Genomic DNA, 20909 nt, shown 5'->3' on the forward strand with positions numbered 1-20909 from the left:
GCCGGTCTGTAAAAATCACCTATAACCTATAAAGAACGGTCCCAGTTCAGTGCAATAGTTGACCTTAAAATTCAGTAATAATTCAGTGTAATGTAAAAATATGTTATGTAAAAATGTATACAAACTGCTGATTCCATTTTTGATGCCCTAAATATAGTGTCATTTTTCCCACTTTGAATTGAATATTGATATTTGTCAGGGTATGTATCGAAGATGGAAATTCCAGTTGTGTGAACACTGTTGTCTTGTGAATCTATTAATAAAGACATGACTTGTTAGCACTAGACTGTGCCTAAAAGTCAGAGCTGACAGTCAGAAGAAGGCGGAGTGTGTTGTCAGAAGTTAGTGAATCATAGAATCAGTCTGTAGTTCGGATGGAAATATGACAGCAGAAAGCAGAAGTGAAGTGAGCCAACGGCCGACTAGCAGATGTCTCTGATGGTCTCTGAATGTTTGTGTTTTGCATCCTGAAGAAACGTGGTGATGTCATCAGCACCTCCTTCTGTGACACAGGCATATTTGGAATATTATTCATATATTTTGGATCAGTTACAGACTGATCTTAATTAAGGTGTGTTGGTTTTTTCTTGCTTAACCTCCTGTCATTTCGTGAGGTAGTTACAAGGTTTTATTTATTGTTGGTTATTGTGACTTTTCCTTGGCATCGTAAGGTAAATGACAGAGGGGTTGTTTAATATCATGTTTGTGTTTTAATGAGAGATGAGTCAGACATTTAACATGATTTATTTTCATAGTTTTAAGAGGATGTATTTTCTTTCCTGGGTAAAGCTTAACATGCGTGTTCGCCTTTATAATGTAGTGTTTAAGCTTCAGGGTTGACTGCTACCATGAGATCTTTGACATGTGATCTATTGAGTGATGCACCTTTTCGGAAGATATTTAACACAGTTTACAATGATTCCTGCATCAAGACGCAGGCTGACAACAGTCAGTTTTGGTGATAAGATGATCTAAATTTGTTTAGAGTTTTTTGCCACACAGTTCTTCCCATGGCATCATTCCCTCTAATGTCTCTGGTTGTATTTGTCCACAGTGAGTACTGGGGTTGTCATGATTCTCCAAATTCAACTTGATTTTCGATTTAAAGGTCAAGATTTGATTGAATTTTGGATCCATACAAATTACATTTACTGTTTCAAATTCTTCATTGAAAAGAATAGGGGTATTTTACAAGTTTAACAGCTTGACTTTATTACCCTGGTGACTTTTTGGATTGCAGAGTTGGGCAAATTCAAATAGTATAGCAACACCGAACCTGGGGTGACAGAGCCTTCCTAGTAGCTGCCCCCTCCCTCCTCAAACACATCAGAGACTGTATAGACCCAACAATCTTCAAATCACTCACCAAAACTCACCTTTTTTAATACTGCTTTTAATGCACAACTCCTGTCTCTTTTAATGTTTTTATTGTTTTTGTTTTTATTATTCTGCTTTTTAACCTTTGTGTCTTTGTGTACCCTGAAGAGCGATATATAACATAATTGTATTATTATTATTATGAACAAAAACCACCCCTCTACAAGGATTCAACAATAAACAACACCAAAAAAGATATTTGGTTTATTACAAAGTTTGGTTCCTTAAATCTGTCCCATGTAAACCCTCTTCCCAAACAAACTGATAACATATCGGTGTAAAAGAAAATGAACCCAACATCTCTCTGAGATGCTAAATGCTAAGCTAGCTGTGTCATACTTATAGTGGTTTTTTTAGTTATATATATTCTTTATATTTTTTGTTGAGTAGGTGGGGGCTCCACAATCCCGATTGTTGCTCACCCATCACCTCAAAAAGCTTGCCCATATAATGTACAATATCCATCATTTTTTTTATATTGTCCACATCTGGAGGGGACGATAAGGAATTCCAAGAAATCTGTTAACCAAAACACAGTTATCAATAGATTTATAACAGAAAACCGTTTACAGATATGCTACATTTTGTCATTTTTATTTGTAGAACAACACAACAAAAAAATAGTGGTGACATATTTTTCAATGTTTTGGGAATTTGGTGATGTTCTCTTTGATTATGCCATCATAAATTCAAATCATGAAACACTGACCTGCGATGATAACGACCAACACATTACCGTTTGTCACAACAGCCCTGATCTGACTGTCTCCCCTGATCTGTCTCTTCACAGTGCTTCTTTGGGGTGACTCTAAATGCCCTTAACTCTCTCCACTAAGGAGCAGACTGATGATGAAGAATGACAAGCTGATGACGATGATGAAGACAGGCCTTCAATATGCACTGAGGACTTCTAAGATGGGCACAGGAGCCACATTCTCCATACACCCCCCCACCCCACCCACGAGCCGTTTTATCTGAACCCTCCAAACCCAGACAAAGACTGAACCTGAACACTTTTCCAAACCCCTCGTCAGGTTATCCAACCCCACAGATTGTAGTTGACCGGGATCCCTCAGCTCTTCTAAAAGCATGTCAGAGTATAAAGAAGGTCTGCAGTAGGTTGTATATATACAGTATAAACTGGAGTCTCTGTATCAGTGTCTTTCCTTGGCTCTCTGTGCCCTGTGAGGCTCCAGCTGGGTTGATACAGAGCCTTAGTCACTCTTATGTGTATCATAGACAGAGTGTGTGCATGAGACAACAAGCGAAAGAGAGAGAGAGAGAGACGTGATGGTGTTGATTAACAGGACATACTGTAGGTGAGATTATTTAATCTGCAGAGAGGATTTGTGAAGTTTGTCCTTCACTCAGAACGAGTACTGCTTTTAGTTTCCTCTTTTCTACTGTGAGAATGTGTACGTGTGTTTGTGTATTTTGCAAACTTGATAGACTTTGTTTCATATTTTGCTCTGGGACAAGACTACATGAACATGTAATATTGTGCCTCCATGGCGTATGCGCCCTAATCGGTAGTTTGATTCTGTGAAGTCCCTTTATCCATTTTTTTTTTTTTGTTCATCAGGAAGAATTTGGCCGAGGTTTCTGGAGTGGGCCGCGTGTTACTGCGCTCTAGCTTAAAGAAAATAGAAAAGTATTTGAGTTCAGTGTAGATATTTTTCAAGTGCGCCTAAAATTTGTAAATCCAGTTTCCAGATAGTCCAGATCGCTTAGTTCATAACAAATGTTGTGAAATAATACAATTGTGAACGTTTGTTTATTTAAGCTGTCAAGCATGCGAACCAGTTCCTTTTTTCGACTTTTACTCTATGAAGAACAAAGTCGCACTTCTTCGCGTTCACTTTTAGATGTTTTTTAAATGCCGCATGTTGAATCAGTTGTCCAAACAGTCGGGTTCGGGAGTGCGTAGACTAAATAACACGTATGCATGTGACTTAAGCGCATGTGTGTGTTTTTACATATGTTTATGGATATAAGCGGCTAAACAGCCAGTCACCCTTTGGGCTGTGTGCTCGCTTCTGTATGTTAGTATTGTCATCGTTAGTGCTACCAGTAGTCAGTGTTATTGACAGCGTATGGACTGCCAAAGCTGACATATCTAATGGTTCATATGGATAACGCGATGGAGGGAAACGAAGGGGAGCTTTTAGGAAGACCACCATGCACAAAAATGAAGACGCATGAAGACGCACTGTTTCATGGGGATGCTGGATAGTCGGAGCTTTTTTTTTTTTTTTCTGTTAAAGTTCAGCTCAATAGTGAAATCACCATTTTACAGTATTGCATAAAATAAATGGCATAGTACTGGTCACACATCAATTGAAGTGCTGGACCCCCCACTAAACTCAAATGGAAGGATTAAATCAACCCAATAATAAGAATGAATGTTGGCAGTGTACATTTCTGCAAACCAAGGATATCTTTCATCCTTATGTTTCTTTAGGTTCAGTATCTTACGATGAACCTGTTTGTGCTCTGGTTTTGTTTTCCTCACAAAAACCATTTGGGTTAGGCTTAGAAACCATCATGGTTTGGCTTTTACACGCTTTACCTCCTTTGGTCGCCACAAACTCGACAAAAAAAGGTGGAAACACTATGGTCCCAAAATATCCTGTGCCCTGTAGTCACTCTACCACCTTCTCCTCTACCTCCCGAGCTGAAAGTCAGGATGTAATGTGAATGTGATATGACAGGCTTTGGGAACATGTCAAGATGTCACCTAGCCTGTGACATCTACAAATGTGAATGTATCAGTGGTTTGCAGAAGCATGAACTTCCAACATTTGGGCTGCGACTGGGCTGGATTTGATTGATATTTTACTCTTTCTTTCCTTCGCTCAGCTGTCAAAGAAAGGGAAAAAGAGATTTTAAGACGCGCGACCTCCACCCCCTGAATGTAACTAAGCCCTCCCCAGGGCCGAACAAAGCCGTTTCAGTTATTTGCATTGTTTTCCAATTAGAAAAGCTTTGAATGTTTTACTAAATAACTGCTGTTTTTTGTGAAGATAAAGAAAAAAAAGATGCAGACAAACAAGGATCACAACTACTGCAGTGATACTGTCACAATGTGTTGCTTTTATTGTATTTTTATGATGTCTTTTCTTTTTTTTGTAATAAAAAGCAGAGTCAGGTGTAACATTTCTGTTAAAACACAAAACAGCATCTTGTGGTTAAGTGCCAAATACAAAAAAAAAAAAAAAATAGTATTGTATAAATTTATACAATTGTACAATTGTTATCTGTTGAACAAAATGTTTGTAATTGTTGCCTTTTTGTAGGTTTTGTATGGTATCCTGTATTTAGTGACTGCAGTTTTGGAACACAGGATTCTGTTTTTTGGTCAACTTTAAAAAGCAAGAATTAAATTTACAATTTATTGTGTGCAAGCATTTATATGGTGTCTGGTTAATTGTTTAATATTGTGGTTTTAGTAACAGCATGACCGGTTTAGCCTATATTTTCTTATCGTAGATATATAGCAAAGGTGCATAGGTTGGCCCAGAGCAAACAAGAAGTATCAGTTAAGGGACTGTTTTAAGTTTTGAGCAAAATGAGAAAGTGATGTTCTTACAGTTCTTTAAAGTTTAGAATGACAGAAAACACCAACTGTTACAACAAAACAAATCTAAGGAATCCTTATGGATGAGGTATGTATCCAAAATTATAACTTTTGGCATTTATTAGATTTTTTATTTTATTTTGTCATGTAAAATCTCCTGGCAATCTAACAGTCACTGAGATATGTCAGTCTGGACCAAAGTGGTGGATTAACAAACCTCGCCACCTCTACATCCATCATGCTGTGAAAGCTTCCGTTGATCAAAGCCATCCAAAGTGCTATTCATTAACTTTTCAGAGTGTTTTTTCCCCAGCTGTAATGTCAAATGAATTCATCTTGAGTCTCGAGTTCATCTTGCTGTAATGAGTTTACTGTGACCTGTCAAACTGAGCTGCAGTCTTCGTAAAGTGCTTTGATCCTTGATTACAGACAGGAACACCGTGAAATAACCCGGTGGAAAGCTGAAAATTGATGAAGCTAAAATGTCTTCATGTATCATCTATTACCTTTTTCTCAAACTGACAGGATCTATAAAATGTCTGTCACCCAAAATCGTATCATTCGGATCATCTTCTCTTTTAACCACTTGCTGCAAAACTAAGACTCCATTCAACACAAATTGGTACAGCTCTCTGTTAGGGCGAACTTTATAAGCTGTACAAAGAGTTAATAAATCATTTGATAATGCTTAATACACCGGTTTTGGTATGTATAATGCATTTAAGAAAGTCTTTAACTTTAACCTATGAATAAAAAACACATTGTAAGAACGATCAGGATTTACAGGCTTATGCCTCCCTCAAGCACTCAGTCAGCCAATAGCGATAATCCAGAAGTGATGAGTGAGAGCTGTATCGTCAGAGCTTCATGCATCCACTGGACTACCTATTAGTCTCTGGAGTGCCCTCCTTCATTGATAAAAATCTTAAACAATTTCAGGAAGGATATAGAATCCATTTTTTAAGAGATACTCGTCAGTGGAGGTCCTGTAAAATGTTTATATGTGCATTAATTATACCTTTTATAGTTTTGTTGAAATGGAACACAGCTTTAGCCTAAAAATGAAGCATTTACATATACACTTTACCAGCAAGTTTATATATTCCGAATTATTTTCATTTCCTATGTCGATAATCTCATGTTTGAGATTGTCATTCCTCGTGTTTGTAATCTCTTTTAAAATTCAGCAGAATTTGGAACGCTCAGTTAATTTGATATGTTGACCATTTTGTGACTGACATAGAAGTAGTTCATGTCAACAGTGGGATCATTAAAATCAAACATGTGAACATGACTGTATTTATGCTGAAACCTGTTCATGCTTTCGTGTCAAGACAGACTTCCTATGTTTTGTCAATTTATCATTCCACTTTATCAAAGTTGTACACAGTGGTTGTCTCTGCTAGTAACTGTTCTCTGCAATCATCTTTTTTTTATTTTTATTATTGTTTATTTATACAGGAACAACACACAATTAAAAGTAATTGCACCAGTGCTTGCTTGCAGCTAATCTGTATCTGTTGTTCCTGGGAGCTGACAGAAAATTTAAAACTTGGGACTGTTTTTGCAGTTCATATTCTTAATTCTAAAAATAAGAGCAGAATTGTATCATTCTTGGTATTTTGAGGCAAATAAGACTTACTCAGAGTAGCTTCACAGAAAACCAGCCGACATGTGAACCATAAATAGGATTTGCCTGTAGGAACGACTACCTTATGGAAAAGGATGGAAAATATCAATAACTTACCAAGTGTTTATTAATCCAGAAGTGCATTTATTACCAGTGTTGTAAAAAAGTACCAAAAGTCATACTTGAGTAAAAGTAAAGATATTGTGTCAAAATATTACTTATTAAAAGTCGAAGCCTTCAAACAGTACTCGACTAAAACTCTTCCAAGTATCTGATATTAAATTTACATGAATATCATATAAGTAATCTGCTGGCAATACATGTACATCTGATATTCAACATTATTATGACTGTCAATTGTCTGTTTTTTTCAACTGCAATAATTAAATCACCAAATAAATGGAAGTATTGGGAGTATTAAGCGCAAAAATGGAAATACTCAAGTAAACTACAAGTACTTCAAAACTGTAGTTCAGTGGATGTACTTAGTTACATCCCATCACTTTTTAATTCCACAACAGAATGGATAACAACCAAAACAGGGATTGTTTATAACTTGGCAACAGATACATTTAAAGCTCTTAGAATTGATTTATTAACTATTAATTAAGTCTTTAATTCCAATTTATAAAGCCTTCATAAAGGGTGGCTTATTAGAATGTGGTACTGGCCATTTGGTCGCAAATAAAACTGCTGTTAGAAGTAAAAACAGAAGCCATAAGTACCTCCATATAAAACTATATTTATTGACTCATTTAAAAGACTGTACATCACGCTGCATGACAGAAATGAAGGATACGGGAGCTGTCAGTGAACTAGGTGTAAACACAAGCAGTGAGTACAAACGGCTGTGTAAGTGGATGGACTGGTTGGCTCGAACTAATGTCATAAATACTGATGACTGCAGTCTCTTCAGCGAGAGGAGATGCTATAAACACATGCACAGAGGAAGCAAAAACAATTTAACAGCATCCTGGGGACTCGTAGTCCTGTTCCATAATGGTGCCTCATGTAATTATGGCATGTGTTATTTCACTGGGACTGATTGCAAACATTTTGTACATGATGACAATATGACCAAACATATCAGAAGAAAGATGAGATTACGTTCACTTTGACTTAAAATGATGAAAACGGATTAAGACACATCTAAAAATAATTATATACATAACGCACAACAGGCCAACACACCTCGAACTGTTGAGTACCAACAAAAGTCGTTGCATGGACTTTTGAATCAAGCCTTTCAAGGAGGAAACGCACAGCAGTACCCGCGGTTAATCCAATAAAACTACTGTGTGCTGTAGTGTCGTCTGCCTGTGAAACCACAGCAAGCTGGCTCCGTGCTTTGCGGTGGCTCGTATGAATACCTCTCATCCGGTCCACCAAGCATTAAGAAGTGAATTTATATCAGCTAGTCAGGACTTTCATAGGTTAAAAAAAATCTAACATTTTCCCACCTAAGCCACAAATCTGGGCACTTCCAAGAGTTGTCTAATAAACAGGCGCTGTAGCAGGTGAGGTTTGGGTTAGTGATCCATGCAGTGCAACAAGCCCTCGAGACTCCTCTGTTGCCTCCCTCGAGGAACACATTTCGCATTGTTAATACTCTAATACTGTGAGAAACATTCACAATTTCTATGCATGGCACAGCTGAAGCTTCATCCGCCAGTGAACACGTCTACCCAGCAGTCGCTGCTGCGGCAAACGACCATCAGATCTCTGACAGAGTGACGCGCAGGGAGTTCGCTGAGCTCTCCATAGCCAGGATGAAGGTGTCCTCGTTGGAGTACTGCTGGATGATGTTGTCATCCATGTTCACCAGGACCCTGAGGAAGACAAACCAAGGGTGTTCTGTTTAATTCAAGGCAGAGTCTACAGTGGCCAAAAGCCTCCTTCGTGTTTCTGACACGGCTCCAGTCTGTAGGTCATCCACCGCTGAAATATCTCACAAAGTACTGCTTCGTCACAATCACACATTCATTGTCCCCAGAGGATGGATCGGGCTGATGCTGGTGATTACCTTACCTTTCTGCTTCTGTGAGGCTGACATCTTTTTTTTGTCTTAAAGTGAAATGTCTCAAAAACCATTGGATGAATTGCCATAAAATGTTGTACAAATATTCATGGTTCCAAAATATATCCTACTGGCTAACTTTCCCTCAAGTGGCTTTGTGAGGTGAAGTCTATCATGAACTGGTGTGCCGTGGAAACAGTCTGAAACTACATTCAGACATTCATGTCCCCTTCAGGATGATCTGAAATAGATAAACACCTTCCCTCTAATCTGGTTTACGACCAAATACCTTTACCTGCAAAACATCAGTAAGCATTTAGCGTAGAACAGCCTCACAGAGAGGTGAGCACAACTGAAGGCTCTCTGGACTCATTCAGACTGAATCAGGTGTTGCAGCAAAAACGCCAATCTGCCCATTCATTTAATCAAGAATAGTGTTGTGCCAATCAAATAAGACAGTGATCAGAGCAGCAGCAAAAATGCCCCAGAGTATAATGTATGTGTATTCACTCAATTTGGTCTTGTGCACCAATTTAAAAACACACTGTAATGATATGGCTCCTATCCTGGTTGTTTATTTTAACACTTTATCTGTCGATGTAGATGCTATGGCATAACATGGCAGCTTCTCCGATGTTGCTTTATGGCAGCTGGCAAACTGTTTGAGGTCGTTTGAGAAGTCTGACCCTCTTACCCTTTCTTGCTTTTTTGGTAAACTTTGGCCATCTTGTCAACGGGCACTGCATACTTTTCTGAGATCTGTGAAACACAATAAAGAAACAGCACATGAAGAACATTCTGAAGGACACTAAGGCCCAGCTATTTGTCTTTTTTTTTTCTTTTTAAGAATTGATTAAGAATCAAGAAAATAATTAAATCATCAACAGAATTGGAAGAAATAAGAGATCTGACATCAAGTCAAAGACATCTTTGCATTGTGCTGCAGAGACATCTTCTCCGGTCAGAATGCTAACCAGCAAGTCCTGACCTGTCTGGTCTTGTAATGCCAGTTGGGACCGCTAACTGCGGCTAACTGTGGATGCCATTAGCTATTTAGATTAGCAAGCCATGCAGCTAGCGGTCACTCTGGTGATATACTGGCCCCTATTTGTTTGTAATATGAATCCAAGTGCAATATGACAATTCTTACATATTGCACCTTTACAAACTTAGGGCTGACTGATCCTGTTAAGCACAGTGGATGCAGTGTTTTTGTCTTATTATCCTTTTAGCCAGGAGCACTTAAAACAACACGTCATCAATACTTACTGCCTCCATCAAAGCTCTGAGGGTTGGGGTTTGCAGCATCAAGGCATCAAACACTTCATCACACTCCTTCCTCACATACAGCAGAACTGATGAGGCATGAAATGGACAAAAATAATTAATTCAGTCAAATAATAACAATAAAAAGGTAGATGATGAAAAACTGAAAGGTAATATTTATACCTCTCCTGTCTACTTTGGACTTCTTGGGCTGAGGTGGACCACCACCTTCCTCAGCCGCACATGACATCCTTCTCACTAGAACACTTCTGACACATACACACATACATTATGTATTATGATCATTATCGTCATTGTCATCGCCACAGTCATCATCATTTCAAATGAAATACGACTGGATCCTGGCTATGATTGTCTAATTTTTCTAACCATGAGAGATTTTATTCCTGTTTTGTTCTACACTGTTTGATATTTACAGAGGTTTATAATTCCAAATACATCTGGGATTATTGAACCTCTTATTCAAATTAACTGTCACACAGGTGCACATGGTGCAGTAAGCACAGTGCACACGTGAAAGTTTAGCGCAACCCAGAGCTGTGGGGATAAGAGTACGATACTCACCCATCTTTTTTGACCTCCTCGGTGTTAAAAGCAAACACCTGCAAGTAGAGTTAAAAAAAAAAAAAAAAAAAAAAAAGGCAACATGAGGCACACCATGACTGGACTAGACATTCCTTGTGTGTTTGACAGTTAGGGGCCCCTTACCTGCCCTGCCCTCTGTAGGCTTCCAAAGTGGGCGTCAGGGATGAAGAGGACAGGCTGGGAGTCCAGGTCTAGCAAGGTTTTGAGCAGTGTGTTTTCAGCCCTCTTAATGGGAGAGGTCGGCCCCGAGCTGCCATGTTTCCCTAGTCCAGACAGAGCATGAACTCAACATCAGTTGCCTGGCAACCACTCCAAGTACAGATTTGATAAGATTTGATTACATCTGACTTCTGCTGTGCTCTTCTATTCAATTTTGTAATTTCCTGAAAAGCGTTTTGTAACCTTGTCTAAGTGGATTACAAATCAAGCTCATCGACTATTTCTGTACACAAAATTATAAGTTATTAATGTCATTAATTCCATTATTTAGCAAACAGAAAATTTCTACCTTTCATCCTCTTCCTGAGCTGCTTTTTCTCCTCATCGCGAAGCTTCCTCTCAGCACCCTGCAAAACACACAAGGGGCTGACTAGACAGAAAAAAGGCAGAATAAAAGACAGTGACAGAAAAAAAATCATCCTAGTCAAAATGATTTGTTGACCAGAGAGGGTAGGTGCCTGCCCGATAAGGCCATCTTCACCTTGTCGCAGAAGACCTTGATCTGAGTAAAGGCCCTGTGAATGGGCCTGCTACTGCAGCTGTTGTAGCTGTAAGTGTCTATCTGGATTATCAGAGGCATCCCCTTCACACCCTTCTGCGAGGAGAAGTCCGTGCTCAGACAGTTCACAGAGATGAAGACCTACAAAACAAAAAAACACAAAATAAGATGCAATCCATTTCTAGAGATGTATGTGTTAAAGACACACCAGACAAACATCAAGGAACTGGAAGGTATGATGGCTCAAAGTTGGTTCACCTCATATCACCTGCACTCGAGCACACCACAAAGAATACAGCCAGCAGCTAGCTGTGTGGCAAGAAATACCTCTCCATACCACCAGGTAGCAGTAACTTGTATTGTCATTAAAAAATGGAAATAGAAAATACAAGGCACTGCTGATGTACAAATCGCTGTTATGATAAATCCACGTTTGTTGACACCACTGTTGCCAGTGAAGCCACTTCTGATTGAGAACATGTCTGATAAAAGTTGCAAAGGGCACTGGTGGAGGCGAAAAATAAGGAGAAACTGTACTAAATGGGTGAAATCTTAGACACTCAATTGTCCAAAAGCTACCAACCAGGGTCAACTGAGTATGATACACAAAAGACAAATACTAATTTTTAAAAACAGAGCGGCTTAAAGCTTAAAGCCTATAATAAAAGGTTTTACTTATGTACTTATTTTAAACATATGGAACCTGCTATTTACCTGTCATCAGCTCAGTAAGTTTTATAACCAGTTAAGTTCGCAGTAGAGTCAAATCGAATGGAGATCTTCATTCCCTAGTGATTCTCTACCTGACTCATAAATGGTGCAGTGATGTGTGAGACGGTCATGAGTCACAACAGCAGCAGCAGTTCACAGGCCAAAGGCCTGTACGTCACACCACTTCTCAACACTCCTTTTGTTTGATGTCTTATGTGGCGACCAAACACTTATGAATAATATAATGGGGAAGACGGTGTGTTTTGCACACTGAATGACTGAATCACTGGTGGTTTACTATCCCTCCAGACCTCACTGTGCCAAAGCTTGTAGAAATGCAAGGCCTTGCTCCAAAATCACTAAATAATGTAGTAGACGTATTATGTAGTATGATGCAGTGCTGCTGATCCGCTGAATCTTTTAAGAGCTTGCAAGATAAAAACAGAATCCACAAAATCTTTCCCAGATCACTGTACAGTAGGACCATTTTAAACAAAGTCAACAATACTCTGTGGTTATCTTGAGACGTGGTTACATGACTGAGCAGATTCCCATGATTAACGGTGATGGTTGTTGAACGCCAAAGGATCTCAACCAATAGAAACTGACAGATTTTCCAGTTAAACAGGACTGACAAGCCCAACTAACGGTAAATATTTGTCACCGTAGCTCGACAGCAGTTTTCCCAGTCTTCATCAGCGGCATCGTGTCTGAACCTGCAGAGGTGACTGCTGATTGCCGAAAAAAAGCCTGGAGCACAAATGAGCCTCCTACACACCTCCACGGATCACACTTCAGCAGACCCAAGCCATTTAAATTTCTCTAGAAGCACTGGATGTGTTGCGGCTAGCATCTCTGTGTGTGTGTGTGTGTGTGTGTGTGTGTGTGTGTGTGTGTGTGTGTGTGTGTGTGTGCATGTGTGTGTGCATGTGTGTGTGCATGTGTGTGTGCATGTGTAGGAGGTTTGTTGTGTTTTGCCTTTACTGCATGTGCAAGCATTCAAATACGAAAAAGAAGTTCATGAGGGTGCTGGTAAGTGGCTTTTCAGTGCCGTCCGCTCAACCAGGCACAAACAAACAAACCAACATGAAAACAGAGTCATGATGCAGGAAGCAACTCATCTCCCCTCCGACACATTTCACACTATTCCTCATTACTCCAGGATGATTACTTTTTTATTTTTTTTGGCATGGCTCTGCTGTTGCCAGGCGACAAAAGGAAAAGGGATCATTTGCACACAAAATACCAATTGTGTATATAGAGCCTGACTGGACATCCAATTATTATATTTGGAAACCAAAATTTCTAGGCGGCACCACGAGACAGAGAGAGAGAACAGCAGTGACATGTTAGCCCACCTATTTCCTCCCAATAACAGAGGTGTTCTCTCTCTCAACCTCTTCCACCTCATTTCCAGGCAGCTCTGGTCGTGTCGAGGCATCTGAGAGCAAACGCACAGACAGAGTGCAGCAGCGAGGCTGATAATGATCATCTGGTGTGCTTCAGACGGCACAGCCACACATTCACGGTCAACAAAATCTGTCAGCCTGCCCACCACCAAACACTCACGGCTCTGATTATAAATCAATACTCAGGGGAATGTTTCTGTCACCCTTTAGCTTAGGAGAGGTACAGGGCTTTTTGAAAATGAGGCTCTTCCAAGTGTGACCAGGAGAGAGTTAAGACTGGCTGGATGGATCCCCTAAACAACTTCATTTTTAAGTGAACTTATCCTTTAATATTGAAATATTAGGGAGGATTTTAAATGCATCATAATATAGAAAATGTGGGAAGATTACAAATAACACAACTTAATTGATGGTCAGTGCAATGAACTGTCCATTGTTAGGTATTACATCAGTAAAACATTTCACATATTTTAAACAACAAGTCTAAGGGTCTGTATGCAACTTATTTGGTGGGAGGGGTGGGTTTTGTATTTTTAACAGCTACAAATGTGCTCTGCTGTCTCTGTATCAAAGCTCCTTTGTCCCCCACCACAATCACAAGCTGACGGGATCAATACTTCTGTTGGAGACAGCTCCCCTCTTCACCACAGTCATTTTCATACAGTCTCTGAACATCTACAGCCATGCCGACTCCTCTGTAAGGCTTGTAATTGGGCACTGTAGTGCTTTGAGTGAAATGCAAATGGGATCATGACAATATGATCACAATGAAAAAGCTAACAATCTGATGTATACCAGATCAAATGTAACCTTATTTACCATTTTAGTTTTGTGCATCAGCATAAGCAGATTAATTTGCCAATTAGCACTGAACACAAAGTTGAGCTGAGGCTGATGGGAATGTCATTAGTTTTGCAGGTAGCAGGTTGATCTGGGTCACAATTACATTTTTACCCGATTGTGGTGCCATTCTCTCACACACACACACACACACATACACAAACATACACCCAAGCATCACAGCCACTGATGACATGGATTTCATCCTAGAGATACTAAAATTCAGCCTATGGGGAACTTGAATATCTATACCAAATGTAATGGCAATCCATCCAATTGTTGTAAAGACATTTCACCAGGAACCAAAAATGTTGACCTTTGATATCGATATTGGAATTTTTCACTCTCTTATATCAGTACCAGCACTGAACCCAAAAACTAGTCATAGTGAGGCTCTAATGTGGACGTTCACCAGGCAGATATGTCCTAACAAAAACAACAACTTGACTCCATTTTGGCAATTTCAAGACAGGATCCCTCCACCTCTTCTGCATCACTTTTGTCTCTAATGAATTCCACAGATGTACTGGACTAACTTACTTTGAGGTGAAACACAGAAAGCTGCAACAATAAGAATTCTAAAGTTAGAGCATGTAGCTGCTCATATCTTTAACTACCAACGATGAAAACTGAAGGAATATCTGAAATAATATTGAACATGTGTTTCTTGCTTGTAGTATGGAAAAAAAATCTTCTAAAGGATCAAATTACAAAGTGCCCTACATTTCACTTGAATGTTAATTTCTTGGCAAATGTGTCTTATATTAAGTGTAATGATGTATTACATGTAATATTCCTGATAACATTTAGATTTTTTGTGGTGAGTTTGCATTATTATGGTCAGGTGTACAACAGCTTGAAGCTGTATTATCATACCACCACCTGAACACACCTTAAAGCATTACAGTGAAGGTTTATCCCCAACAGTAAATATTTACCCACAAACCCACAAAGCTCTCTAACAATGGGTCTGTTTGTGGAGTTTTAATTAAAGCTGAACGGGAGCCACAACCCCACCTTCTGAGCCCAATACACCCTGAGGGTGGGTGACACTGTGTGTGTGGATGTGTATGTGTCCACACATTGTTTGAAATGTGTCTTCATTTAACTGCCTGCCTTTATAAAGGTGAAATCTGAGTGTCCTTCAAGGTCTGCTTCCACATGCTGGCATTGTCTGCGATCCCAAATCGTGACCCAACGCAAAGCAACAGAAAGGGGATGTGGGACAAAGAGGCTGGGGGTGGATGGAGGAGCCCGCCATGAGGCTCCACCAAATATTCTGATACCCTGAGGTGTTAACAGTCCATAAACAGTCGAGTACGAACCGAGAGCTTCTACTGCTGAAGAGTACTCTGGACAGACTGCTGTGGTTTCCTTGAGCAATTCCTCCCACAAGTGGATACAAGTTTTGTACTAACACAAAGAATAATATGATAAATCCTAATTATCATCTGCCTGACTCAATGACAACATGAAGGCAAGAGAATGACTACTGACCAGTTTTATTTATACATCATATCTTCTTTCAGCTTTTTTACCTTTGCTTCTTCACTGACATCCCATGTGAAAGAGACAGCGTTGTAGGCAATTTCCTCCACGTTCCCGATCGTGCTGAAGCTCTCCTTGTAGTCAGCTGCATGTAAAGTCAGGATAAGAAAAGTGTGTGTGTGTCAGAGGCTGAGGTTTGGAGTTGGCCCTAATTCAAATGTTTCAGGATACTTTCAAGAATTAAACATAAATGTACTCAAGTATTTACTATTTATGAAATTAACGGATTAATCAGTTCTTTTGCATCATTGTGTAATTTTCGTTTCATTCTTGTAGCTGGTCAAGGTACAACTAGTTTAAACTACTTTCTATCCTTTTCGGTAGTTTAATCCAGTGGTTCCACATGGACATCAGGCCCCTCCAAAGGGGCGCAAGATACATCTGTCTATCGGTATGTAAAGAAAAACAACGAAGTTCTGCTTCACAAAATTGTATTCATGATTTTCTTCTCCATGTTCATGTTTTTTGTGATATACTTGCCACTTTTACCACTCGATTTCATTGTACTTAAAGTCACCTCATAATCCGGGATTTTTCTCACCCTTGAAAAGATTTGGGTAACAAATGAAGTTCCAAATGAATAAAAATTCCCATTACTACTTCCTCGCAAATTTTTACAAACCAACTTATGTATAAGATTTTTACCATGGTACTGGCATCAACTTGCCACTGACAAAACCCGTGTTTGAGATCTCTTCTTCATTCCATGAGTTTTCAACCACAGGCTGAGGCCTGTTTCTTGCTGATCATTCAGGATATGGCCTCAGTCCAGGCCCCAACCCATTTCTCCTCTTAACGTCTATTCAAATGAAAACTCATTGGCTGTTTCTTCACAGTAGTCCTGTGACAATCTAGAATCGACAGTTATTCAAATTGAGTCGGGTTTCACCTCAGGATATGTGACGGATTCTCCTGGAGGCATCTGTAGGTTTGCCACCTGCTTACTCGTTTTACCTCACACTTTTGTGGAGCTTAGGTGTGTGTGATATTCAATACAGAAGTGTGTGTGTGTGTGTGTGTGTGTGTGTGTGTGTGTGTGTGTGTGTGTGTGTGTGTGTGTGTGTGAGTGTTTGTGTACTAGTAAACCCCATCAGCCTTGTCAGTGGGAAGGATAAGAAAATATCATCATACCTATGTCCAGGACTCTCTGTTTGGCAGTGTGCTGGCGGGAGTGCCAGTATTTCCAATTCTTCAGCTGCTCATCTCTGCACTTTTCTTCCCCAAAGACAACCATGATAACACTCTGAAGCAAAGACACATAAAATATATTATAGCATTATCAGGCTAAAACGGAAAGAAAAATCAATCAAAAACAAATACTATAACATCGCCCAATATCAAGCTAACAGTAAAACCCTCAACGTCTACTCTACACCTACACTCCATGTACTATCTCCCCTCCCTCACCTGCACAATACTGTCCTGCTGCAGCTCAGAGCCTCCGATGGTGCATTGCTCACTATTGGACGGGCTCCCATCAGGCCTGTGTGACGGCGTCAGTCCACTCACCCGCACTTTGCCCCTGGCCTGACATAGGGACGATGTGAAACCGGTCTTGGACAGTGTCAAAGCGTAGAACTGGCCCCGGTTCAGGTATGCCATGGGTCCATCTCCCTGCCGCGGCCGCAGAGACATGCTGGCCTCCAGAGAGTACTGGAAAGTGTCACTGTAAGTACAGAAGCGTGTGTGGGAAAAGGTTGAGAATCTCCTCAAATAAAGGAATAGTCCCAATGTAGATTAAACCAAAGTCTAGTCTTGGATTATGATGATACTGTACACATGCATGTTTCAGCTGCCACTCTGAAGTCCTTGGATGCTGTTGATCACTCTGCACTGAGATTTATTACTGATGATAAAGTATAAAACTCATCTTTATGGTCTACATGCTACGGTTGGGTGACCCTGTCTCTGTAAGGCATCACTGACACAGGGTTTTATTCACTTATTGGCCCTTGCTGGTTTTTTACCCCCTTACATTACTTTGGTGCAGTCTTTTAATGTGGAACCTCATTGAACACACTCAAATGAAAGGACGGTAAATCCAGTTTTTGTCATTGTGCACCTGCAATTCAAATTTTTCATTTCATCTTGTTTAACTTCAAGCTGTTCTTCTTTTAGTTCATTAATTCACTTTTCATTTAAATGTCTTTACTTATTCTTAATGTTTTATTGGTTTACTAATTTGGCTTATTATTATTGTCGGCATCTTTAATCTAGTTTAATATTTGCCTTTCTTGGTGCCTGGGATTTTTTCGCTAATTTTTCCGTTTTGCTAATCCATTTTGACAAATACTCAATCAAAAACAGTGCAAACACAGTATATCTAATGGTTTATGTCATCATCATTCTTTTCAGTAAATATATGCTTATTATAAATGATGCAAGCACCAACTTTCAAACAAGCTCCACAGGTAAACAGCTTCATCTGTAACAGGCGACAGTATCTGACTGGGTATGAAGGACTCACAAGCAAGGGTGGGACTAGGTTCACCTTTGAGAATCACATGATTGTACGAAGGATATTACTACATCTGCTTTTAGCTGATAAGTCCGAGATATTCTATCTTTTTTCTTTTTATTATCAGCAAATCCCATAAAAAAAGATCAAAACAAACGTTGAATTGTTGCCTCGAAGTAAATAATAAGCAATGCAAGGCCTTCTCTCTGCTGTAGCTACATTTTTGTCTGAACAACTATTAAAAACACATGAGGGAGCCACACTGTTGTTCCGTCCACACCATGAACACACAGGCTGCATTTTATGTTGACTCAATCTTACATACATTGTCCTACCAATATACAGTTAATGCTTGCGCATATGTGTATTAATCCACAGCTGAAAAAAATCCCAAGTGAACATGATTGAATCCTGTGACTTGTTTTGTGTAAAGTGGCCAGCTATTATTGGCTCCTTGTCCAATTAAGTACTTATTAAGATTTTGCTGGACACGTTTAAGTCATTTTTATGGCAATTTGCCATAATAATAATAATAATCATAAGTATTATTATGATTATTATATAATTATCATCATTATCATAATGTGACCCAGGTAAACAAAGTTCTTTGAGGATTTCCATCTTCAGCAGGAATAAGTGAGGAATGAGAGCGAGAGAAAGGCTGAGGAGGTCTAGAGAAGCGTTTAGAGTTGGACTCGGTTGGTCTTTTCACAAAATAATGCAAACCTTATCCTTTAACACCTGATAAACACATCAGAACATCATATGCACACATAAAACCACTGTGAATCTCTTACATGTGTCTGTGTTTCATTACTTTGACTGAATGTGAATTTTAACTTACACTGATGGACCTAGACTGTAGCGGAATTCATCAATGCCTGAAGAGGGACTCCTGTGGTACATCTGTCAAAGAAGAAAAGCAGGAAATTGCCAATAGTGGAACTAAAAAATCCTGCAAATGTGATCCTAGTTTAAAAAGCATGAAATAATACCAAATATCAAGTCTCACCTCTCCTTCGGCAGCGTCCTCATATGTGCTGTCAGGAGTGCTCCTCTGTTCATCTTTCAAGTACCCAGCGAGGGGCAAATCATAGTGGCTGTGCTGCTCATAAACCATCCTTATCTGCTCTCTGGGTTCTTCTTGGTAGGCACCTCCGGAACAGGACACTCTGATGGACGTCTGGCCCTCTGTCTTGACCAGAGGAAGAGCCGCTTCACATCCACCTTTACCATCTCCCCCTCTAGCATCTCTGGTGAGGCAGGTACCTTCATACTTGGAGCCCTGATGTTCTGTAGGGGAGCTATTGTTTAGGGAGAGGTTGACAGGCATGGATCGCAAAGCCTGAAGATGTTGATCGAGCATCTCCAAGCTCCCACAGTTGTCAGGTCCAACAGCAGGAGGTATAGGTTTAATAGCACCGGCGGCACGTCTCCTCTCTCTGGGAACCTGGCGGGGTTAAAGCAAATACTAAAAATAAGATCTGAAACAAATCAAGCAGGTGAAAATCTTCTTATTATGTCATTAGTCTGGCTGTAATGTCGTGCTTTCCACACCTTGTAGTAGTCGTACAGCAGTCCCAGTGCTGCTGCACTGTCCTCATCTCCGTTGATGCTCATCATGGCCTTAGTGGCAGCAGTCAGTGGATTCTCCAGGTAACTCCTCCAAGCCTCATCCTCAGTGCTGAACACTCTGCGAGAGGGCACCAGCACTTCGTTTGGTACCACCACCACCAGCCGTTTACTGCGAGGATGACAGGAAAACGGGAAGAGGAGACAATAAGCCATGTTGTTACCGCAGAGCCAATCTGTCATTAACAGAAGTAACGTCTGCCAAGCCACAGATTGTGCCCCAGGCCGTTTCTCACCAAGCTTCAATCTTATCACCCACTCCATGTGGGGAGTGTTTATCTAAGTTAAATTGTGAGAATAACTGCTTGTATTTCACATTAAATCAAATAAACAGATGCACTGATTCGCTCTAAAAAAGTCAAGCTGACTTGCGTTATCTTTTAAATGTATCACTTTTTACAGAGTATTTAGAGAAGCTGGCAGGAAAGGACGCTGTTCTCAAGCTTAATAGGTAAGTCAGAAATCTTTATCAATAACTATAGTGCATAGGCTGTAAATAAAGGAACACTAAACCCAACCTGAATGAATTACAGTAAGGTTTACCTTTACATTCATTTTGGTAATTTAGAGCCTTTAATTTGTACTTCCATACTTGATAAAAACTCTTCCTTACTGGAAGATACATAAAGAAAACATAGAACCTTGCTGCCTCTGTGCAGAACAAAAAGACTAAAGACATCCCTAGTTTTTTAAGCAATGTAAAAAGTGAAGTTCAAAGTTTATTAGACTGAATATGAATGATTTTCTCTTACCTGTCCTGGTCCATGTTGCCTGCAGGACTCTGTCTGACGCTGTCTAGGACCTGTTAGAGAAAAACTGGACTTTCTAGTTGGTGCAGGTAAGCTCGTGTGGGAGAGAAAACAAGGCGCGCGAGAGGCTGGCTCTATTTAGCCTCTCAGTCAAAAACAGCCAATGAAATCATCTGGAACTAATGTCTCTGATGTCACATAAATGTTGAGCCCGTTCTCACTAAATAACATTTAAACGAAACCTACACACGCTGCACGGCCCGGGTTTCTATCCTGTTTGGCGGAAGTTGTTAAAATGTGAATTTGGTATTGAAGCATCAAAAAGGCAGAATAAACAAGGAAACGAAAGCTGCCTCGCTTATTGGTTGGGT

The 20909-nt window shown here is 39.9% G+C and overlaps 2 protein-coding genes across 8 annotated transcripts in view; one reads left to right on the forward strand and one right to left on the reverse strand.

Annotated features, from left to right (window-relative positions):
• ncalda (neurocalcin delta a) overlaps nt 1-6448 on the forward strand; it is a 79606-nt gene extending 73158 nt beyond the window's left edge. For all 4 annotated transcript variants that reach the window (XM_030393279.1, XM_030393277.1, XM_030393278.1 and 1 more), the window contains one exon: nt 2168-6448. The gene's annotated coding sequence lies outside the window, so the exon portion shown is untranslated. The remainder of the gene's footprint in view (nt 1-2167) is intronic.
• A 607-nt stretch (nt 6449-7055) lies between these two features.
• Nucleotides 7056-20847, reverse strand: LOC115567070 (grainyhead-like protein 2 homolog). 4 transcript variants are annotated; one of them, XM_030393274.1, is made up of 15 exons: nt 20542-20847; nt 19715-19901; nt 19170-19607; nt 19002-19063; nt 17107-17365; nt 16831-16942; nt 15690-15784; nt 11174-11332; nt 10982-11039; nt 10597-10736; nt 10453-10490; nt 10051-10133; nt 9871-9956; nt 9296-9360; nt 7056-8413 (listed from the first exon to the last, which is right to left on the reverse strand). In XM_030393274.1, the coding sequence occupies exons 1-15, from the start codon at nt 20553-20555 to the stop codon at nt 8299-8301; spliced, it is 1911 nt and encodes a 636-aa protein (XP_030249134.1). In that variant the 5' UTR covers nt 20556-20847; the 3' UTR covers nt 7056-8298. The 4 variants fall into 4 exon arrangements, with proteins under 4 accessions (XP_030249134.1, XP_030249132.1, XP_030249136.1 ...); XM_030393272.1 differs by having other exon boundaries at nt 10051-10136; nt 20542-20846; XM_030393276.1 differs by having other exon boundaries at nt 17209-17365; nt 20542-20845.
• Nucleotides 20848-20909: the final 62 nt, after the last annotated feature.

Source organism: Sparus aurata, chromosome 17, assembly GCF_900880675.1.
Source record: "Sparus aurata chromosome 17, fSpaAur1.1, whole genome shotgun sequence".
In the NCBI taxonomy this organism is placed as follows: Eukaryota; Metazoa; Chordata; class Actinopteri; order Spariformes; family Sparidae; genus Sparus; species Sparus aurata.